Source organism: Heterocephalus glaber, unplaced genomic scaffold (genome assembly GCF_053883595.1).
Source record: "Heterocephalus glaber isolate CG9 unplaced genomic scaffold, H.glaber_assembly_v1.0 deba00001719, whole genome shotgun sequence".
In the NCBI taxonomy this organism is placed as follows: Eukaryota; Metazoa; Chordata; class Mammalia; order Rodentia; family Bathyergidae; genus Heterocephalus; species Heterocephalus glaber.
In genome coordinates, this window is record NW_028258432.1 from 2,255,780 (window position 1) to 2,278,573 (window position 22,794).

Here is a 22,794-nt window from a genome sequence, read left to right on the forward strand (position 1 = left end):
ATAGGACATTCTGGAAAAGGTCAAACTATGGAGACAGTAGAAAAATAATGATTGCCATAGCAGAAAGGATGACTAGAAAGAGTATAGAGGAGTTTTAGGGGGCTCAAAGTCCCATATGATACTACAGTACAACAATGGACACAAGTCGGTATGAACTTGTCAAAACCCACAGAACATTATGTCAAGAGTGACTGTTAATGCAAACTGTGGAGTCTGAATGACAATGATGTGTCAGTGGAATTTCATCTATTATATCAAATGTGCTATTCAATAAATATATACTACTTAGGTACTTATTGGGACAGAAGTTCTGTAGAAAATCTCTATACATTTCTTTGTTGTTGTAAACCTAAAAGTGCTCTAAAAACTAAAAGCTCTTTTCAAAAACCCAAAAGCCTAAAAACTGAAAAGGCAATACATAATACCACTGGCCAGATCTGACCACCTGGCCATGGTTTGTCAGCCCATTCTCTAACATATCATGCATCTGAGTGATTTGTTTTGTATTCCCTACTCTTCCACCCTTCCTTTCCCCACTGAATGAGTTCTTCATGGTCAGAGATCTTAATTCTATTGTGTCTAGTGCTTAATCCCCAGTGCTTAAATATGCCCAGCACATAGTAGGTGGTCAGCTAGTATTTTTAGATACAGGAAAATATAAAATTTTAATTTAAAGCCCCCAATTTAGTGGCAAAGTGTGATAGTGAAGGCCACTGGTGCTCCAGAACCCTCTGATCCTTCTCACCAGTACCAGGTGTTATAGTTCTACACTGCCAAAGGCTGAAAGTCTTTCTCAGAGTACGCCTTTCCTCAGAATATTCTCTGGACCAAACCAGGGATCTGGAAATGCCTGGGAGTTTATATCCACCCAGGGAGACGCAATGTCAACGGTGGATATAAAAACACAAAGGCTTGGCTCCTTTGCCTTGAGGAGAAACAACTTCGAAGCACACCCTCCAGAACTCCTAAGGAAACATGCAGAGGCTTGGACTTCTGAAGCCACATCCTTAGCTGGTTTCTTCCACATCTTTATCCTATCGTTAGTACTTCCTTATTGGTTTCTCCTGGGAATGCTCCCTTAATAAATCACTTGCCCAGGAATTCTCATTTCAGGATCTGATTGTCATGAATCTGATCTAAGACAACCTCGAGTACTGGAATTGTCAGATACAATACAAAACAACTGTGTACTAACTATTCAATGATTTGAAAAACAAGGAAAAACAAAGCCTAAGTAAATCAGAAGAGACTATGTAAATAAACACTATATTTGGAGAAGAGGCAAATCAAACTTTTAAAAAATCAAATAATTCAAATAACCTCAGTAAATCGCTTAAACTGCAGATTAAATACAACTAAAAAGAGAACTGACGAACTAGAAGAAAAATCTAAAAAATGTAACCAGAATATATTTCTAAAAACACAAGGTGAAAGAAAACATAAAGAGATTAAAAGATAGAAAAGTCGAAAGAGATGAACCAAAATCTAAGCCATCAGAATCTCTTCTGGTGAAACAAATCCAGCAGTTTCACTGCAAAGTATGATCTGTAGAAACTCCTAAACTTATTTAAGAGGAGAAATAAATATAACCATGTTAGCATTGTTTACAATAGCCCAAAACTTGAAAAAGCTACAGTATTTATCAAGAGGATAGTAGATAATTATAGTAGTCTGAATTCATGTTCCAGCCACCTTAGCCCTGCTCTTTCTAAGTCCAGACACTGGAAAATCCATCAAATGAAATGTGTGATCACAAATATTTACAGCCTTGAGTATGTGATAGAAAAGAGCAAGCAAGAGAAATAGTGCCATTTAATTCCTCCAGGAAGGCACCAGCTGACCCACCTGATATTTTCCAGGGCGTTTGTTATCTGCTGTTGCTCAATATCATAGAGTTTCACCTTGAAGCCTCCACTGGCAAACAGCATAGCCCAGCTTCGTCCAATGAGTCCACTAAAGAGAAAATTAAGAAAGGGCTCAACTTAATATCAAACAGCTTTTTATTCCTCATCCAAAAGAAACTTAAAAACCATACAACACATCACTCTTAAAATACTTGATAATCTCTTCAAAGTACACACCTTGATAAATGTATTAATTTAAAATGTTGTCCATTCCCACCAGGAGCTCCTGAGCCCGCAACTCCCGGGTAAGCACTAATATTCCACATGGAACCAGTGACACATCAGGCACACTCATCATTAGTTCAAAACTAAAACAAAACTTTATAGTTCAGAGGATGACAAGGAAAATGAACCCGAGAAGCCCCATTTGACTGCCTTAAGGAAGTCACTTGACTTGAGCTATAGAACTAGTAGAACTGGCCCTCTGTATCTGCAAGTTCCACATCCGGGGATTCAATTAACCATGGATGGAAAATATTTGGGAGAAAAATTGCATCCGTACTGAATATGAACAGACTTTTGTCACTGTTCCCTGAACAATTGAATTTAACAACTATGTACAAAGAATTTACATTGTGTTATGTATTATAAGTCATTCAGAGATGATTTAACATGTTCCCACCAGCTTAAACCACCGGTGGCACATGCATAACTGTCTCATTGGACAGCCTGAACCACCGGTGGTACAAACAGATCTAATCGCTTTTATCAGTCTTTTGACTAATAAAATTAATAAAAGGCTGCCGGAAGGGACAGTCATGCATGTACCACTGGTGGTTCAAGCCACCTGGCAGCAAGACATATGAATTACGGCCACTGTGAACATGTTAAAGTATACAGGTGTGCATAGGTTATAGGCAAATACTACCCATTTTATATAAGGGACTTGAGCATCCATGAATTTTGTTACCTGCAGGGTTATGGAATACAGAAGGATTTTCTTTGGCCTCAAATAATTACTGTCATCCCCTTCACATGTGAGCATGGATTAGGTGCCAGGCACCATTAAACACTTTTCAAGTTCCATTGTATAGGTGGGGAAGCTGAGGCAGCGAGGGATGAAGTCCACAGACGCTATTCTTTCTAAAGCTAGGAGATGAAGCCAAGAGATCTGACTCTTTTTTTTTTTGGTACTGGAGATTGAACTCGGGTCCTTGCGCAGGCGGCAAAACCACTGAGCTAAATCCCTGGCCCATGACTCTTGAGTTCTTAGTTTTAAGCCCTATACTTCACTCACTGTTTCGGACTTACTAAAAAATGAAAAGATAAAATCAGAGTTTACATGGGGTTGCTCAAAAGAGATTTAAAAAATACACAAAACATCTAGAGTCTAAATTTGTTTCTAATACCATCCTCCAATAAAAGGAAGCAGCACTCCCTGGAAAATGACTAATTATAGGGCTGAGCCAGGAATAACACAAGATGAGCCTGTAATGCTCCATAAAATCAGGGAGTAAGGAAGGGGAAAAAAAAACCTCAACCAAGCAAACAAAGAACCTACACTGACAGCATGCTGCAGGTGTATAGGAGCCCACTAGATGAGCTCCCAATAGCCAAAGTTGAAACAACTTCAGCAATAAAGTAGTATGGGGTTATAAGACAAAGTGTAGAAACAAATACTTATCAGTCCAGAGTGATATAAATGTTTGAACAAATAAATAAATGCTGGAGAAGCTAAATTTCTTTTTCAGAAGAATTCCAAATAATTTATTCAGATAATCTTCTCTCAGGGAAGTGGAGTGTCATTCCCCAGCCCTTGAATGCAGGCTCTGCAGAGTTCCTTCTTTCTAAAGAGTCCAACATAGAAATGGGGCAGGGAAGATCAGAGTAACCTTCCAGTGAGACCTGAGACACACTACCTCAGCCAGGTGTTCCAGTGATCCTATTGATGGTATGTACCCTTGATACATAATAAGAATGACAATTTCCCTGTGTAGTCTTTTCAAAAGCCTGTAGTGTCAGTCTCATCATGAGAAAAACATCAAACAAGCCCAACAGAGGGACAGTCAATAAACTACTTGACTAGAACTCCTCAGAACTATCCAGGTCACTGAAAACAAGGTAGGTATGAGAAACTATTCTGTCAAGAGGAGTCAAAAGAGAAATAATAGTCATTTTCCTCCTGCAAGCCTGTGTGTTGTGCTTTGGATGCACAACTCCTGTGTCCTGGGTTTTGCTCCTTCCCAGAGAGTCTCTGGAGAACCAGCACTGAACCTAAAACAAGGAGGTGAAGAGGACCCACAGACATCAGGAAGGTCAGCTCTTAAGGTGTTTCCAGAAGGGATTTGCCCTGCAGTGGATGCTTCTCCATCCTCCCTGGACAGCTCAGGCCTGGGCTGCAGGAGGCTACCAACTGACCAACCTGACTTTGGAAGAGGCTAACGCCCTTAGAGAGAAGTGAAAAATCTGAAGTCTTCTGCTTTTCATCTCAGAAAGTCACAAAAGTAAGAGATCCATGTGGGAGGAGTGGCGCCCCTTCCCCACACAAGCAAGCAGATACTCCCTGGAGCAGAGTACCCAACCCACGGAATCAAGGGCACCACCACCCACCAACTCCAAGCTGGCCCTACATTTTGCTTCCCCCAGAAGCGGAGGTGAGGACTAACAGACCGATCTAATCCTGGATGAGGACAACTGGTAAGAGAAGGGAGCAACCACACCCCTCAACTGTGGACATTAAGTCCAGCAGTCCACTCAAACGCCCACCCCCTTAGGGCTACATCCAGCAGAGACCAGAGGGCTGACTGATCGCATTACCCGTCTACTAATAGGTGCAAGGACACAACTTGGCTTGAACAGTAACAATAATGTGGGAGGACGAACAGAGGGGCCCTCTGGAACAGCGAGGGCACCTCAAAAGCCTATAGCCCCTAAAGCTAGGCATAGAAAATCATGACTGGCTGGATCCGAAGACTGCAGGTCTTGGGAGGAAACCATTCAATCAATAACATAGGAATTTTTTCTTTGACCCAGTCTCTTTTTTTGATTTTTAAATTTTATATTACTTTTGTCTTTCCTTCCTTGGGTTTTCTGGGAGTTTAGGGGTTTGTTTGGGGGTTTTTGCCCTTTTTCTTCCCTCTTAGTTTCTTTTATTGCCTTTTCTCTTTTTCCTTTTCAACTTTCTCTTCCTTCTTACCTTTATTTCGTGTTTTGGCTCTGTATTTATCTTTTTTCTTTTCTTTCTTGTTCACTGGAAATGGTTGGATCCCAGGACAGAAGCAAAGGCTAATAGTTAGCCATGCTCAGATACCACCAAAAGGTAGGGATTAACTAAGGAAGTCTCCATACTAGAAACAAAGCTTTCTACTACAACCAACCCACAAGCTTCAGCATACACACACACACACACACACACACACACAGAAACATGAGAGGACAAGCCAACAAAATGCCTAACAAAAATTCCCATCTCCCCCAAAGCTGATCCATGCAGCAGTGAAGGGGGAACACCAAAAGCCACACACACAAAACATCTGAAATGGTATCAGGGGAAAGTAAAAAAAACCAGATAAGTAAGGCATGTGGCAGCTCACAGAAGATATAAGTAATATGACACTGTGATATAAAATGATCAGCAAGTCTAAAGAAGACACTAATGAAAAGATAGAACAGCTAAACAAAACAATGCAAAATATACATGACCAGTATAGAAAAGAATTAGGGTCACAAAAAGGCTCCAAATAGAAATTCAGGCGATTAAAAATCCTATTGAAAGTATGGGCAGCAGAAGTGACCAGTGTGAGGATAGAGCATAAGAATTAGAAAGCAGGGCTATTGTCAGTGACCAATTAATACCCTAAAAACAACGCATCCAGCAGCTCCTGGATATCACAAAGAAGACTAATCCAAGATTAACTATGACTAGTGAAAAATTGGAAGATAACACACATGGCATTAAAAAAGTTATTTACTGAAATAATAGCAGAAAACTTTCCAAATAAGGAGAAAAGAATTTAACACACAGATACATGAGGCATATAGAACCCCAAATAGGCACATTCAAAAACAAATTTCTCCGTAACACATCTGAGTCAAAATTCCAGAAGTACAACATAAGGATAGAATCTTAAAAGTGGTTAGAGAAAAGCAATGAATTGCTTATAAAGGAAAACTCATTAGATTACACTTTTCAACACAATCTTTAAAGGCTAGGAGACCTTGGAGTGAAGAGCTTCAAGCCCTAAAAGAAAACAATCTCTGACCAAGTTAATATATCCTACAAAAACTTCCAAAATTGAGAGAAATAAGACACTTTAATAATAAAGGCCCTCTAAAGAAATTTATGACCACCAAACCAGCACTCCAAAAAATTCTCAAGGATACCCAAGAAAAAGACAAGCTAACAATGACAAAAGTTCTAATAGAATGAATACACCAGGTAGGGTGAGCAGTTAAATAGAAGGGAAAGAGAGAATCAGCAACAGGAAAATAAGGCAATGATAGGAATAAGTCAGTACCTATCAGTAAGAACTCTCAATGCAAATGGTCTCAATTCCACAATCAAAAGACACAGACTGGCAGAATGCATCAAGAAACAAAATCTAACAGTGTGGTGTATACAAGAAACACATTTAATCTAAAAATAAACACATAGACTAAAAATCAAAGGATGGAAAACAATATTCCATGCAACAGGAACTTAAATAAAAGCAGATGTTGCTATCCTATATTCAGACAAAATGGATTTTAAGTCAAAATTGATCAAAAGAGGTGAAGGCACTACCTGTTGGTTAAGGGAAAAATCCAACAGAAAAATAACAATTATTAACATATATCCACCAAACAATGGAACATTCAACTTTATAAAACAAGTATTACTAGACATAAAAGACCAGATAAGCAAAGACACAACTATAGTATGGGGTTTCAATACCCAACTATCTCAAATAGACAGATCAACTAGACAAAAAAAAGCAAAGAAATATCAGAATTGAACAAAACCTTCAAACAAATGGACTTAATAGATATCTACAGAGTAGTGTTCTTCTCAACAACAGTCTTCTCAGTAGCAAATGAAGCCAATGAAGGAAGCTTATGTAAATGTAAAAGAAATGAAATTATATCATGCATATTGTCAGATCATAGCACAATGATACTAGAAATTAGTGACCAAAAAACACAGAAGTTTCCAAATCATGGAAACTAAATAATACACTCTTAAATAAACAGTGTGTTACAGAAGGAATCAAAGAAAAAATAAGACAGTTTCTAGAACTAAACAGTAAGTCCAGTACAACGTACCAGAATGAATGGACATAATGAAATCAGTCCTAAGAGGGAAGTTTATAGCTGTGAATGCCCACATCATAAAAACTGAGCAAGTTCAAATAAATAAACAATGTACCTCAAATCCTAGAAAAACAAGAACAATACAAATGCAAAGCTACTACAAAGAAGGAAATTATAAATATACAGGCAAAAACCAATCAAATTGAGACCAAAAATAAATAAATAAATGAAAACAAAGAATTAATTAATTGAAGACTTGGATCTTCAGAAGAATAAACAAATTAGAAAAATCATTAGCTTATCTAACCCAAAAAAGGAGAGAAAAGACTCAAATCAATGCAATTAAAATGAAAAAGGTAAAGTCACATGGACACTGCAAAAATCAAAAGATAATTAACAACTACTTCACAAAACTATATGCCAATAAATTGGTGAATTAGAACAAATAGATTCCTAAATACATATGAAGTACCAAAACCAAATCAAGAAGCTTTAAAAATCCTGACTAGGGCCGGGGATTTAGCTCAGTGGTTTTGCTGCCTTCTGTGCAAGCGCAAGGACCCAAGTTCGATCCCCGGTACCAAAAAAAACCAAAACCCTGACTAATCCAATAACAGTCAATGAAATTGAAGCAATAGTAAAAAACCCATCAACTGAGAAAAGCCTAGGTCCAAATGGGTTCACTGCTAAATTCTACAAAAAATTTAGGGAAGTTCTAATGCCAATACTCCTCAAGCTTTTTAACGAAACTGAAAGGGAAAGTGTACTCCCAAAGTCATTCCTGGAAGGTATCATTATCCTTATCCCAAGATCAGATAAGGATCCAACCAAAAAAGAAAACTATAGACTAAGTTCTTTAATGAATATAAATGCAAAAATCCTCAACAAGATACTGTAAAACAGAATATAATGATTCATCAAAAAGTTACACATATGACCAAACAGGCTTCATCCCAAGGATGCAAGGATGGTTCAACATATGCAAATTAATAAATGTAATACATCACATAAACAGAAGCAAGAACAAAAATTACATGATCATTTCAACAGACACAGAAAAAGCCTTTGACAAAATCCAACATCCTTTCAGGATAAAAACGCTGAGGAACACACAGGTGTAAAAGGAACTTAATTTGATAAAAGTCATTTATGACGGCCAATGTCATTTTAAGCGGGAAAAACTGAAAGGTCTCCCTCTAAAATCAGGAACCAGAAAAGGTGTCCACTATCACCACTCCTGTTCAATACAGTACTCAAACACTAGCAAGAGTAATTAGGCAGAAAAAAGAAATAAAAGGGACATATATAGGCAAGGGAAAAGTCAAATTATCATTATTTGCAGGTGACATGATCTTCTATACAAAAGACCCAAAAAATCCACCAAAAGACTCTTAGAATTAATAACCAAATTCAGCGATACAAGAGGATACAAAACCTCAATAGCATTCCTGTACACTAATAATGAACCTACTGAAAAAGAAATTAGGAAAAAAATATCATTCACAATGGCACTAAAAATATTTAAATACTTAGGTAATAGTTTAACTGAGGAAATGAAAGACCTGTACAGGGAAAACTATAGGACTCTGAAAAAGTAAATCAAAGAGAACATTAGAAAGTGGAAAGATATCCCCTGATCCTGGATAGAAAGACCCAATATAGTCAAAATGGCCACACTTCCAAAACTGATATATAGATTTAATGCAATCCCAATCAATATTCTAACAGCATTCTTTACAGAACTGGAGAAAAGAATCCTAAAATTCATATGGAAGCAGAAGAGCCTCAGAATAGTAAAAGCAATACTGATAAAAAGAGCAAAGCAGGAGACATCACAATCCCAGACTTGAAGTTACATATATTACAAAGCTACAGTGACAAAAACAGCAAGATACTGTCAGAAAAACAGGCGTGAGGATCAATGGAAAAGAATACAGAATACAGAAACAACCCCAAGCACATTCAACTATTTGATCATTGACAAAGGGACCAAAAACATACACTGGAGGAGAGACAGCCTCTTTAATAAATGGTGGTGGGATAACTGGCTGTCCACATGCAGAAGACTGAATATCTTTCACCATGCAATAAATCAAAATGGATCAAAGAACTAAATGTTTGGTTTGGTGTTTTGGAACAGGGTCTCGCTGTGACTTCAGCATGGCCTTGAACTCGCTCTGCAGTCGATCAGGCTGGCCTCACTCTCACAGCAATCCTCCTGCCTCGGCCCTCGAGTACTGGGATTAGAAGGTGAGCACTACCATGCCTGGCTGGGCCCAAGTCTTTTGGATAAAGGATACTTTACTTGTACTAAAACTCATTATTTGTTAGTAATAATCAATCTTGAAAATAACTGATTTTAATAAAAACAAAATAAATACTACCACAGTAATGCTATTGTTATCCTATAAAGAGGTAGGTATTAAAATGAATTTATTTGAAAAATTCACTGTAAATGCTTTAGTTATGTCTCACTCATTTATAAGTACTTTTGAAATAAATTTAATCTTTAAAACACACACACACACACACACACACAAAAGAACTAAATGTTAAAACAGAAACATTTAACCTGCTGGAAGACAATATATATAAAACTCTCAAAGCCATAGACATAGGTAAGAACTTTCTGAACAGAACCCCAGTTGCACAAGAAATAGTACCAAGAATCAACAAATGGGATTATATCAAATAAAAAGCTTCTGCACAGCAAAAGAAACAACCAGTAGAGTGAAAAGACAACCTATAGAATGGGGAAAAAAAATTGCCAGCTCCTCAGAGATATAGATCTAGAATATATGAGGAAGTCAAAAAATTAGAACACCCAAAATAAAATACCCAATCAAAATATGGGCAAGTGAAATGAATATACACTTCACAGACGTGGCCAACAAATATATGAAGAAATGCTCAACATCACAGGCCACTAGAGAAACGCAAATTAAAACAACCCTGAGATTCCACTTACCTCAGAAAGAGTGACCGTCATCAAGAAGTCAAATAACAAATGCTGGCGGGGTATGGGGACCCTTCTGCACCACCCTTCTAGTAGGAATATAAACTACTACAACCACTATGGAAGTCAGTATGGAGATTCCTCAAAAACTGAAACTAGAAATTCCATTTGACCCAGGTATTCACCTTGCAGGTATCATCCCAAAAGAGTTAAAGACATCATATTATAGTGATATATACATATCCATGTTTATATCAGCACAATTCATAATACATAAATCTTAGAAGTGCCCTATATGTCCACCAACAGATGAATGAGTAGAAAATGTGGTATTTATATACAATGGAGTACTACTCTGCCATAAAGAAGAATACACTTGAGTATTAATAGAAAAATGGATGCCCCTTGAGACCATAATGTTAAGTGAAATAAATCAGACACACAGGGCTCAAATATCACATGGTTTTTCTTATATGAGAAACCCAAAATATAAATAAAGATAGTTGACAGGAAGTAGGGAGGTAGATCTTCCTAAAAGGGAAAAGAGATCAACCAATGAGGGAGAGGGAAAGGGAATGAAAACAGGAATCAAAGTGTGTTATGTACACGTACCATTTCCCCATAAGGAATTTAAATATTATGTCCTACAAATATGTACTAATAAAAAATAAAATAAAACTTTTAAAAGAAAAAAAAGAAAGTGACAAGTAAATGTAACTTAGTATCTTGGATGGGATCCTAGCACAGAAAATGAACATTGAGTAAAAATGAAGGAAATAAGAATGATAACATATTGGTTCTTTAATAGTCAATACTATTATTAATCACTAATGAACAATATTATTAATAGATGATTTATTAGTTCATTAATTATAAGAAATTATACCATATTAATGTAAGATATTAATGTTCTATCTTATATATTAATGTTCTCCCAAAGCCTATGTGCTCATAGGTGAGGCTTTTGGGAGTAAACGAATCATCAGTGTATAATATTAGTTTAGCACAATTCTGGGTGTGCGTGGCACCCAACCAACAGGCTTGTAGCCTAGATGGAATAAAATGAGAAAGAAGGATGGCTTGCTGTTTCCTGCCTGCCATGCCATGGACTGTTTCTCCTCTGCCGTGCCCCTCTACCATGCTGCCCTGCCTTGGAGCCACTGACTATGGACTGAAACCTCTATAAATTGTGAGCTCAAATAAACCTTTCCTCCCGACTTTTGGTTGTTGGGTATTCTGTCCCATCAATGAGAAAGTAAGATAGTTAACAATAGGGAAATCTGGGTGAGGAAGTATATAGGGACTGTCTACTAACACAGTCACAATTTTCAGTAAATCTAAAACATATTTTAGAAATCATTTTACTTCAAACGAATGTATGTAGCAACAATTCCACTCCTATGTATGTCCCAACAGAAATCAAAGCACGCCTCCAAAAAAAAAATTCTGTACATGAATGCATATAAAAACACAAATTTTGCACTAATGAATGAATGAATAAAATGGTGTGTACTCTTACAGCCAAGTTATCCACCTATAACCGATACATGCTACATGGATGAATGCTGAAAACATCATGCTAAGTAAAAGCAATCAGTCACAAAGGTCTACAAATTATATGACTCCATTTACATGAAATGTCCAGAATATGCAAATCCACAGAGAAAGAAAGTAGATTAGCAGTTTCCCAAGGCTGGGAGAGGAAGAGAGGGGAATGACGGCTAGCAGATTTGAGGGCGAGGTGATACGAATGCTGTACAACTGATTCTGTGGTGAAGGGCATACAATTCTATGTGCTGCACATACTAAAAACCACACTGTGAATTAAATCTCAATAAAACTGCTAGTGCATGGGCAGGAATGTAGCCCAGTGGTAGAGCACTTGGTCGGCATGGGTGGTGCCCTGGATTCCTTTCTCCATACTGCAAAATAGTAATAGTAATAATAATAACAACAATAATAAATGTGAACATGCTTTGAAAACCAACTGCTACACAAATATAAAGCAGTAAGACTTAAACGTGGGTGAGTAGAAAGGCAAAAGAGGGGCCAGGGATTTAGCTCAGTGGTGCCGCCACCTGCCTCTCAAGGGCAAGGTCCAGAGTGTGATCCCTGGTACCAAAAAAAAAAAAAGAAAAAAAGAAAAGAAAGAAAGGCAAAAGAGAATGAGGTATCATACGTGACGTTATGTAAGGTCATCTTCAAGCACAGATGCAAAGAACAGCCGTATACATGCAGCACCTCACATTCTAAGAAATTCTAAGATGCTCAGCCTTTAAAAGGAAGGACACATGCCATCTCAGGAGTGAGCCTTGAGGACATGATGCTACATGAAATAAGCTGGTCACAAGAAGACAAAAACTGTACGATCCCGCTCCTATGAGGGACCTAGAGTAGGGACCGCAAGTTCATAGAGACAGGAAGTAGAATGAAGGGTGCTGCCAGCTGAGGGGAGCGTGACATGGGTACAGAGTTTCAGTTCCGAAAGGTGAAAAAGTTCTGGTGATTGGTTGCACAACAGTATGAACGTACCTGACACTACTGAACTGTACAAATAAAAAGTGTTGAGATAGCAAATTTTACCCTAGTTCGAGCCCCGGTACCAAAAAAAAAAAAAAAAAAAAGACAGCAAATTTTATGCTATATATATTTTACCACATTAAAAAAATTTTAAAATGCACATTTTAAAATAAATGAATAACTGACTCATCCTGAAAAAGGCTGATTCTGAGTTTGGGCAAGGTTTTCTTACTCCACCAGCAGGCAACTGGGCCCCTTCTTATTGACGAGGAAAAACACACAGATTGAACATTCTTTGGATCTCAGCTCCAGTGGTCCTCTCCAACTCTCCTCCCCATCCTTTTGTTCTCCTGGGGATGGCTCTCAAAAGATAACCCTGGTCCACCCACATTCCCTCTTGGTAAGAGTCTTTCCCCTGGGACTATCCTAGACAAATTTTTATGCTGCCTATCTCATATGTGCAGGTACGTATGAGAGGGAGCGGAGGCACTGGACAAACAAGTAACAAATGCAAAACCCTGCTTCCATCTTAATCTCTAGGTCTGGGAGGTTAAACACGTCTCTTGCTTGTTGCGAACTGTTATATCTTTCATAGTGGACATCTAAGTGCATGAATAAAACCACAGTCAATTTGCACAGGGAAGTAGGGGAAAGGCAAGGCTTATAGGCTGTATTAATCTATGCTTTGTTTAGTCATAGGGTAAGCTCTATGCATCAGAACTATCTTACTCACCTTTGTATTTCTGGCACATTGTAGAGTTTGGTAAATGTTAGTTGTTGATAACAAAAAAACGCTGACGTGCACTGGTGACAAACACAAGATAATGAATGGCCTGCAGGCTCTTCCCACGGGGTTAACGCGAGGGCAAGGATGATTCACTGAAGAGATACTGAAGAGTGCTTACTATGTCCCAGGCACTATTCCAGTTTCTGTCCTCACGTGGCTTACCGTTGTCAGGCAGGCAATAAAGAAAATAAGTAAAAGTGCTAGGAAAAGAACGAAGAGGGAAGAGGGACAGTGAGGAGGAGGAGGGAGGAGGGAGCGGGGACTGAGAACCAAAGAAATCTTAGGTGCACACCACGGACTGTCTCGCTGGGGAAGCAACTTTTTAGCAGGGCAGAAAGAGCTAAGTAGCTTGGCCACAAAAGCACCGAGGAGACCCGTGTCTCTGGGAGAAAAGGGCTCCAGCAGAGAGAGCGTGCTTGCAAGGTCCACATGGACAAGACGGGAAGGCTGGAGCGGAAGTGGAGGGACAGCTGGGGGACAAAGCCAGAGAGGGACGATGGGGAAGTACTAGTTACGGGGACAGTGCCCTTGAGGCCACGAACAATTTTGGCTTTTTCTGAGCGACACGGGTGGCTAACTGGAGGTTTTAAATGAAAGACATGAACTGATTTAAGTTTTTTGTTGGTTTTTTTTTTTTTGGTACCTGGGACTGAACTCGGGTCCTTGCGCTTGCGTAGCAGGCGGCGAAACCACTGAGCTAAATCCCCGGCCCGAACTGATTTAAGTTTTAAAAGGAATGTTGTAGTTGCTTTCTTAAGACCATACAGTTCTCGATTTTAAAATGGTTTGATTTTATGATGGTGCAAGAAAAATAGGCACTGAGTAGAAACCATACATGGCATTTTGAATTTGGATTTTTCCTGGGCTGGCACTAGGCAGTCCAATGAGCTCTGTAGATGTCAGGCAGTACAGAAACAGTAATAACAGCTTCCCACCAGCCCCAGAATCATGGGGGATGCAACCAACACTCTACAGTGTGCTGTGTGGCAATGCTAGGATATTCAATAGGTTGGGTGTACAGAGCCCACTTCCACTTCCGATATCTCTGCCTTACGATGATTTGTCAGGACATGACCCCACAGTAAGTCAAGGTACATCTGTCCTGGAGGCAGGAAAAGATGAAAGGAAGGAGCCCAGTTAGCAATCCACAGCCTGCTGCAGGATATGATGGTACATTACACCAGGATGAAAATGGAAGAGATGGTGAGAAATGGTCAGCTGAGGGTTGAAAATACAGCATTTTCAAAGTATGCCCCAAAATAACAGCTGGCAGGTTCCATGTAAGGTATGAAAAGAAAAAGGATTGAGGGCTGGGGCTTTAGCTCAGTGGTTCCGCCACCTGCCTCGCAAGTGTAAGGTCCCGAGTTTGATCCCTGGTACCAAAAAAAAGAAAAGAAAAAGAATTGAGGATGATGCCAAGTTTCTTTTGAAAAGCAAAGAAGGATGGAGATGCCATTAGCTTCACTGGGAACGACCATAGGAGAGAAGATGGGGAACCCTTTAAGTGTGAGGTGTCTGATAATTAGGTCTAACAAACAACTGGATAGAAGTCTTTGGCTCAGGGCTATGTCTGCTCTGGAATATTAATGTGATAATTATATATTGTGTAAGACATGGCATTTAGAAGTATGAGAGAGGTAAGAGAGCTAAGGAAGTAAATAATGACAGTTACAGAATTAAAACTTTAATTGGGCATGGTGGCATCCACCTGTAATCCCAGCATTCCAGGAGGCTGAGGCAGGAGAACTGCAAATTCAAGTACAGCCTCAGTAACTTAGTGATTTACTGAGATCCTGTCTCAAAATCAAAGGGGCTAGGGAAGTAGCTCAATACAAAGGCCTCAGGTTCAATTCCTAGTATGAAAGAGAGAGAAAGTGAAAGAGGGGGGGAATACAAATTGAGTCTTTGAATAGTCCAACCCTTATGGTAAAAAATAATCCGATGAGAGGTTCAGGAAAGTGGAAGGGCCTTGAAGAAGAGCAGGAAGAGAGTGCCCAGCGGGGTCAAAAGTGGATGATAAAGTAAGATCTGGACTAAGAATGGGCCACTGGGTTTAGCAGATGGATGCGGGCTGGGACCATGCCATGGTAAGAGCAGCTTTGGTGGCCCTTAATTAAAAGACTGAACTGGGCACAGCAGCACACACCCGTAGTCCCAGATATCCAGGAAGCTAAGGTGGGAGGATAAGGGGAACTGCTTGAACCCAAGAATTCAAGGACAGCTCGGGCAACATAGTGAAACTGTTGTGCCCAGATCGCAAAGTCCCCAAAGACCACCAAGGAGCCGATTCCGATGTAAACACACGAGGGTCGTTTATTCAAGCTCGAGCAGGGGCACTCAACCATCACCGACGCAGCGGATCAGGATTGAGAGCCCCGAATTCCAAATCAGCAGGGTTTTTACTGGGGCTACCGCAAGGTTTGGGGATGTTCCATTCAGCAGTTACATGATTGGTTGATATTTAGCAAGCATGGGGGGTTGAGGGGTGGCTGCATGTAGAGTTTATGGGAAAAAGGAACAATCAGCACGTTGACAGAATGTTCTATAGATAATGGGCCTGGGAGCATCTGTTTTCTGGACAGACAGAGGATTGAGTTAGGAGCTGTGTCCTTTTTTTATCTGTTGTCCCACAGCAAGGACATTTTATCATTATTTTATGGGCACAAAGGAGACTAGGGGAATAGTTGACTTCAGTGAAGTGGAATTCATGTCAAGGCCACTTTACTATCTTATTTTAAGATGGAGTCAAACTTTAAAATGGAGTTAGTTAGGTCTCACAAAACCACATTTCAAGAAAAAAATATATACTTTATTGATAAAAAGTATTAACAATCATATGAGCTGCTAGAAAAAAATGGCCATTAGACTTGCTCCACACAAGGCTGCCACAACCTTCAATTTCTAAAAAACTCAACCTCCACAAAGCACAGTAACACGGGGTATGTCTACAAGATGCTTATACTACTTGCTCTGCTACAAGAGAAGTCCTTTGTCTCTGACCCAGAAGTCTCACGCCCTCTGCAAGCAACCAGTAGCTAAGTTATTAGCATGCAAGTATACAGTACACATCAGAGTGGAAGAGAGAAGGCAAGCTTGTATTGTTTAGGGAATAATGACAGTCCAGCAGCTATAGAAGCTGCTCTTTGCAAGAGCAGTCATGCCAGGAGGGCGTTCCAAGAAGTTATCATCCCCACCTCATCTCCTGTCAAGCTAATCCACACTTGCACTCATGGGCACAGGAACAGCCTCGTATCAGAGACCAAAGCTTCTGTTAGGCTTGGCCCAAGCTGAAGGAAGAGCCTGGTGAGCTTCCTGTGGACTTGAAAAGCCCCTAATGCCACAGAAGTGTTGGCCAGCCTCCAAAGCTCTCACACAATGCTCACTTGATCTAAGTGTCCAATATATTTAAGGGGTCACAGAGAGGATGACCATCTTGCTTCAAAGTATCTCAAGTGAAGCCACTGGTTGTGAATGCAGTTAAAAATCACTTCTACTCAAACTCTGGATAAGAGAGTATGGTTGCCTGGCTTTTATTCCCTATTCTGCAATACTGCAATTTTCTACTATTAATGCAAAATGTATATACATACGATTTTTTTAAGCTCTCAGGGTTCTAGACCTGCACTGATCAATATGGTAGGTCCAAAGAGGTAGGGGAATTGGGAGGCGAAGAGGAAAGGAAAGAAGGGAAAGAAAAAATTATGAGAGGCCGGGAATTTAGCTCAGTGGTTTTGCCGCCTGCTGCGCAAGCACAAGGACCTGAGTTCGATCCCCGGTACAAAAAAATTATGAGAAAAGGAAAAAATGGAAACAAAGTCTTTGTAAGTAGGGAAGGGTGGAGGAGGTGAAGGGAGCACAGGGAATGGGGAAAAAATAAGAACCAAGATACATCATGTACAGCTACAAGCACCCAATGATAAATGTAAACATATTGTATACCTAAAATGTACCAATAAAAGAATTTAAGCAAAAAAAAAAAAATATGGGGCAGGGAATTTAGCTCAGTGGTTTCGCCGCCTGCTGCACAAGTGCAAGGACCTGAGTTCGATCCCCGGTACAAAAAAAAAATATATAGTAGACTCTAACTATGTATAGCTTTTTAAATTTAAATTAATTACAATGAAACATAGGTCAAGTCCAGTTAATTAGTAGTGCTAGATAAGTTCAAGTACTATCTACATGAAACAGCACCTACCACCTTGGACAGTAAGGGTATGGAGACAGCCTTCTATATCCACACATGGAAAATACTGACAAAAAACTGTGTCTGTATCAAACATGCACAGACTTCTTGTCATTATTCCCTAAACAATACAATACAGCAACTGTGTGTGTCTGTGTGTGGTGCTGGGAATGAAGCCTAGACAAGCACTCTACACTGAGCTATACCCCTAGCCCTAACAACTGCATACACAGCATTTACACTGCATTGGATAGTATTAGTAACCTAGGGATGATGCATACGGGAAGGATGTGTGTAGTTTCTATGAGAATACACCACTTCATATAAGGGACTTGAATATCCACAGATTTGGGATCCACAGGGACTCTTGAACCAACCCCTCATGAAAACCCAGGGATACCTGTGGGCCAATAAGCATTGTGCTTGCCTCCAACAGGTCAGCCACTACCTTTATACACTTTTATTCACTGTTGCTATTCTTGCAATGGTGTGACTTATGTAATCATAAAAGCCCTTACTGTGGCCTAACTATAGACTAAAAAATATTCCTACTGTGGGGCTACTGTAGTACATTTACTCTGTAATTCACTGAGCTGTGTACTTAGAGTTTCTGCACTTTGATGTATGTATAACATAATCCATAAAAATGTTTTTTAAAAAGAAAATTCTTGGGCCTGGGATTTAGCTCAGTGGTGTCGCTGCCTGCCTCGAAAGTGCAAGGTCCCGAGTTTGATTCCCAGTACCAAAAAAAAAAAAGAAAGAAAATTCTTGCCAGGCAAAGGTGTGCTCATTGTAGTCCCAGCTATTCAGGAATACAAGGTGGGAGGATCACTAGTGCGCCAAAGCTCAAGGCCAGCCTGGGAAAAAGAAAAAAAACAGGAAGGGAGGAAAGGAGGGGAAGAAAGGAGCTGTACATGCCTGTAATTCCAGGTACTCCAGAGGCTGAGACAGAAGGCTCTTAGAGTCAAGCTCGGCCTGGCAACCTGGCAATTTAGTGAGACTTGGACTCAAAGCAAGTTGAATAAGCGCTGACCTTTTCTTTGACAAAGGGGCCAAACCCCTTCACTGGAAGAAAGACAGCCTCTCTAATAAATGGTGCTGGGAAAACTGGCTGTGCACATGCTGAAGATTGAAACTAGACCCATGTCTCTCACCATGCACTAAACTAAAATTGAAATGGATCAAAGGTCTAAATATTAAAACAGAAACACTAAACCAGCTGGAAGAGAGAACAGGTAGAACTCATGAAGATAACTGGTATAGACAAAGACTTTATGAACCATGATCACATAGGAAATATCACAAAGTATCAACAACTGGAATCTCATCTTATTAAAAAGCTTTTGCACAGCAAAAGAAATCACCAACGAAGTGAAGAGACAACTCACAGAACCCACAGAAAAACCTTTTACCAGCTATTTCTCAGACACAGGACTACTATCGAGAACATACAAAGAACTCGAAAGTATCAGACCTCTCAAATTTAAAGAACTAATTCAAAAATGGGCATCTGAAATGAACAGACATTTCTCAGATGAAGAAGTAGAAACAGCAAATAAATACATGAAAAAATGTTCACCATCACTGGTCATTCGAGAGATGCAAATGAAAACAACACTGAGATTCCACCTCACTCCAGAAAGAATGGCTGGCAGGGAAGTGGGGGGAAAGGAACCCTTCACTGCTGTTGGGGTGTAGACTAATGCAACCACTGTGGAAATCACTGTGGAGATTCCTCAAAAAACTAAAACTAGAAGTTCCATTTGACCCAGCTATTCCCCTGCTGGGTATCTCCCCAAAAGAATTATAAGAATCATATCACAGCGATATATGTGCGCCCATGTTCATAACAGCACAGTCTGTAATAGCTAAAACTTGGAAACAGCCCAAGTGCTCATCAATGGAAGAATGGATAAAGAAGATGTGGTTTTTCTATACAATAGAGTACTACTCTGCAATAAAGAAGAGTACACTTGAGACATTTCTAGCTAAATGGATGCACCCTGAGACCATCTTTTTAAGCAAAATAAATCGGACACATAGGTTTAAATATCACATTGTTTCTCTGGTGTGAGAAACCGAAAGGGTAATAAAGACCAAAATGTATAACAGATACTGCGAAATAGGAAGAAAATGTTCTAATGGGAAGGGTAAGTAGGGAAGGGGAAGGGGGAAAGGAAGGGAAAAGAAGGAGCAGAAGGAAAAAATGGAAACAAAGCTTTTGTAAATAAGGAGGGGAAGAGGAGCTGAAGGACGGGGAGGGGCATGGGGAAAAAATTAAGATACATCCTGCACATCATTCCCTTTGGTGAATGTTACCATTAGGTACGTCTAAAATGTACCAATAAAATTAATTTTTAAAAGTTTAATTAGGACTGGCAATTTGGCTCAGTGTGAAAGACCTGGATTCAATCACCAATACTGGAAATAATAATAATAACAATAATTAATAATAATAATAATAATAACAAAAGTAAAAGGGCTAGGATTGCAGTTCAGTGGTACAGCACTGCTGAGTTTGATCCCCAGCACAAGAAAACAAAGAAAATTTTCAACATTCTCTTTTTTCCAGTTTGAAGAAAATATCACAAACCCACAAAATGGCCTATCTGTTCTCCACTGGTAAGAGCCTTCACTACATGCTGATCAGGCACCCAAGCCCAAAGCAGACCTCTCTATACATGGTACTGTGTCCCCTTCCATTCTGGGCCTGCTGTACAGTGAAAATGAGAGGGGTCAGAGGGGAAAGGGCTGCAGATGCCAGGCGAGGGGAGCAGAAAGGGTTGGCAGCCACACAAAGGTAGAGGGCGGAGGCTTTCATTAGTCTGTGAAAGGTGAAGGTCAAAGACTCCCCACCAGAAAACAGGCTCATCTCACTAAGTTCATCTCCTCCAACAGTCTGACTTGCCGTAGCTTGATGTGCATTCTGGCTTTCTGTTGTTGTTTGTTTTTGTTTCTATGGTATTCTGGGTCAAACCAAGGGCTTCATGCATACTAGCCAAGCACTGTCCCACACAGCCCCTTCTCCAGCCCCATAAGTGCTTTTTAGAGGAGTTTGCCTTTCAGGAGGAGCCACAAAAAAAGGGACAGAAGGAAGCTTGCTGATGGCCTGCCTTCTTGATTAACAAAGGTTCTATCACTGTTCAAACAGGCCCTGGCCATTGTGGCAGCCATGTGCTGCCAAGTGTGAAATACATGCTGCATTTTGAAGACAATGCAAAAAATGCTTTTTCATCAATAAAAGTTTATACTGTTTATTGAACTAACACTCTGAAAATATTGTTAAATAAAATACACTACTAAAATTCATTTCCCTATTTCTTTTTACTTTTTAATGCAACTACTGGAACATTTTTTTTTTAATTACATACGTGGCTTGCATTTGTGACATTTTTCTAATGGGCAGGGTAACTTAAGCAATTATGTAGTGCTATAATTCAATCTTTTAGCTTAGTGTATGGTTGATTTGGTATGGGAAATCAAGTTCTATCCCCAGCTATGCTCCTACTATGATCTTACAGAAGTTAGTCACATGCCCAAGAGGGTCCTATTCTCCATATCTACAAATGGGGCAGGTTTGGTGAGGTTTGGGGGACAGAGAGATTTACATTAAAGCAGTAGTTTCCAATCTTTCCATTAAAAACATTTTACAATGCCCAAGTCACCATGGTCCTCATGCTTAAAGACTGGTTGCCAAATAAATTAACTGATTTTAGTCACTCTGTTTATGGTAATTTAAAAAATTAACGCATGACAAGCATACAAAAAAAATAATATAAGTACCTGGAAGGCAGTCAAACAAGCTGTATTAAAACTGTCAGTGTTCATAATATCTTACCTAGGAACTTCTAGAATTTATCTTAGGTAAATATGGGCAATGTACAAATATAATTTATATGGGCAAGAAATTAAAAACTTACCATCTAATATTCAGAATCAGTTAAATTATATACTCACGCACCACACAGTGATGTTTCTGTCAACTACAGATCATACATACAGCAGAGGTCCCATAAGATTACAGTGGAGCTGAAAAATTCCTATTGCCTAATGTCACTTATGTCACAGCACAGTCCATGACTGCATAACCTACTGCACTGGCAGTTACAGAAAAGCACATCACAGTTATGTACAGAACATACCTGATAATAATGATTGTTACTAGCTCATGAACTTACTATGCCTTTCGCTGTTACTTTAGACTGTATTCCTTCTACGTTATGCTGTGTCATGTTGGCACTAGCCTCATGTTATCTAGTGTTTACCCCTTCTCTGGATTGTATTATTTTCCCTTTTATTTGACTGAATCTCATACTCTTTTATTCATTTCAGCCCTGGGATAATACACTACAATACACACACACCCTATACTGCTCCAAGTGCTTGGGATTGCTTCATATTTTCGGAATACTTACATATACATAATGAGGTATCTTGGGAATAGAAGCCAAATCTGAACATAAAATTAATTTCCCTTCATATGCACTTTCTAGATACAGCTTGAAGATAATTTTATACAAAATTACCTAGTGTGACTGTGGTCAGGTATGGAAGTTTTCCTACTTACAACATCATATCAGTGATCAGAAGTACAGTGCTTCAGATTGCAGATTTTCAGGGATGATCAACTAGCTCGGCAAAATTTTTTTAAAAATTTTTAAACAACTTTTGAATAGAGAGGTAAGTATGTGGGTAATCTTCCACAATTTCAGTGTTTTCGTGTGCTTATGGATTTTTATAATAAAATGTTGGAGAAAATTAGTTCTGTTACATTTAACAGGCATTATGGAAAAGCAGGTTTACTTTTATTATAGTATTGCCTTTTGGAGAACCAACAGCAGAAAGCCAACTTCTGGGAAAGTGCTGCAGTCCTTTTCCTTCCCCCTCCCATCTGCTACAGCCTACACCCTCAGTCACTAACGATTGGACATGAAGTGGACACTGGACCCAAAGCAGCCAATCAACTGGCCCGCTGGCACCCATGACCTGAGAGGGCCTGGCCAATCAAGACTCCCTTTCCTGAAACCCAAACCTAAAAATACACAGACTACAGTAAGTCAGTAAAAGACCGTAGCTGACAGCTTATATGTTAGGGTTGTCAGCCATGTGCAAGATAAAGCAGAGGGAGAGGAAACATGAAGGGGCACAGCAAGGGGGACTCTACAGAGGACTAATCCCCAGAGAGGTACAAAGATCGGAGGGCACTGTCGAGAGG

General features: G+C 39.6%; 1 protein-coding gene across 3 annotated transcripts in view; it reads right to left on the reverse strand.

Moving 5' to 3' along the window:
• The window catches only part of Cryl1 (crystallin lambda 1), a 181,918-nt gene that overhangs the window by 153,007 nt on the left and 6,117 nt on the right, over nt 1–22,794 (reverse strand). For 2 of the 3 annotated variants that reach the window (XM_004854875.4, XM_087199402.1), the window contains exon 2: nt 1,846–1,953. The exons of the other annotated variant lie outside the window; for it this stretch is intronic. In XM_004854875.4, coding sequence (XP_004854932.1) covers nt 1,846–1,953 — 108 coding nt within the window. The remainder of the gene's footprint in view (nt 1–1,845; nt 1,954–22,794) is intronic. 3 annotated transcript variants of the gene reach the window in all.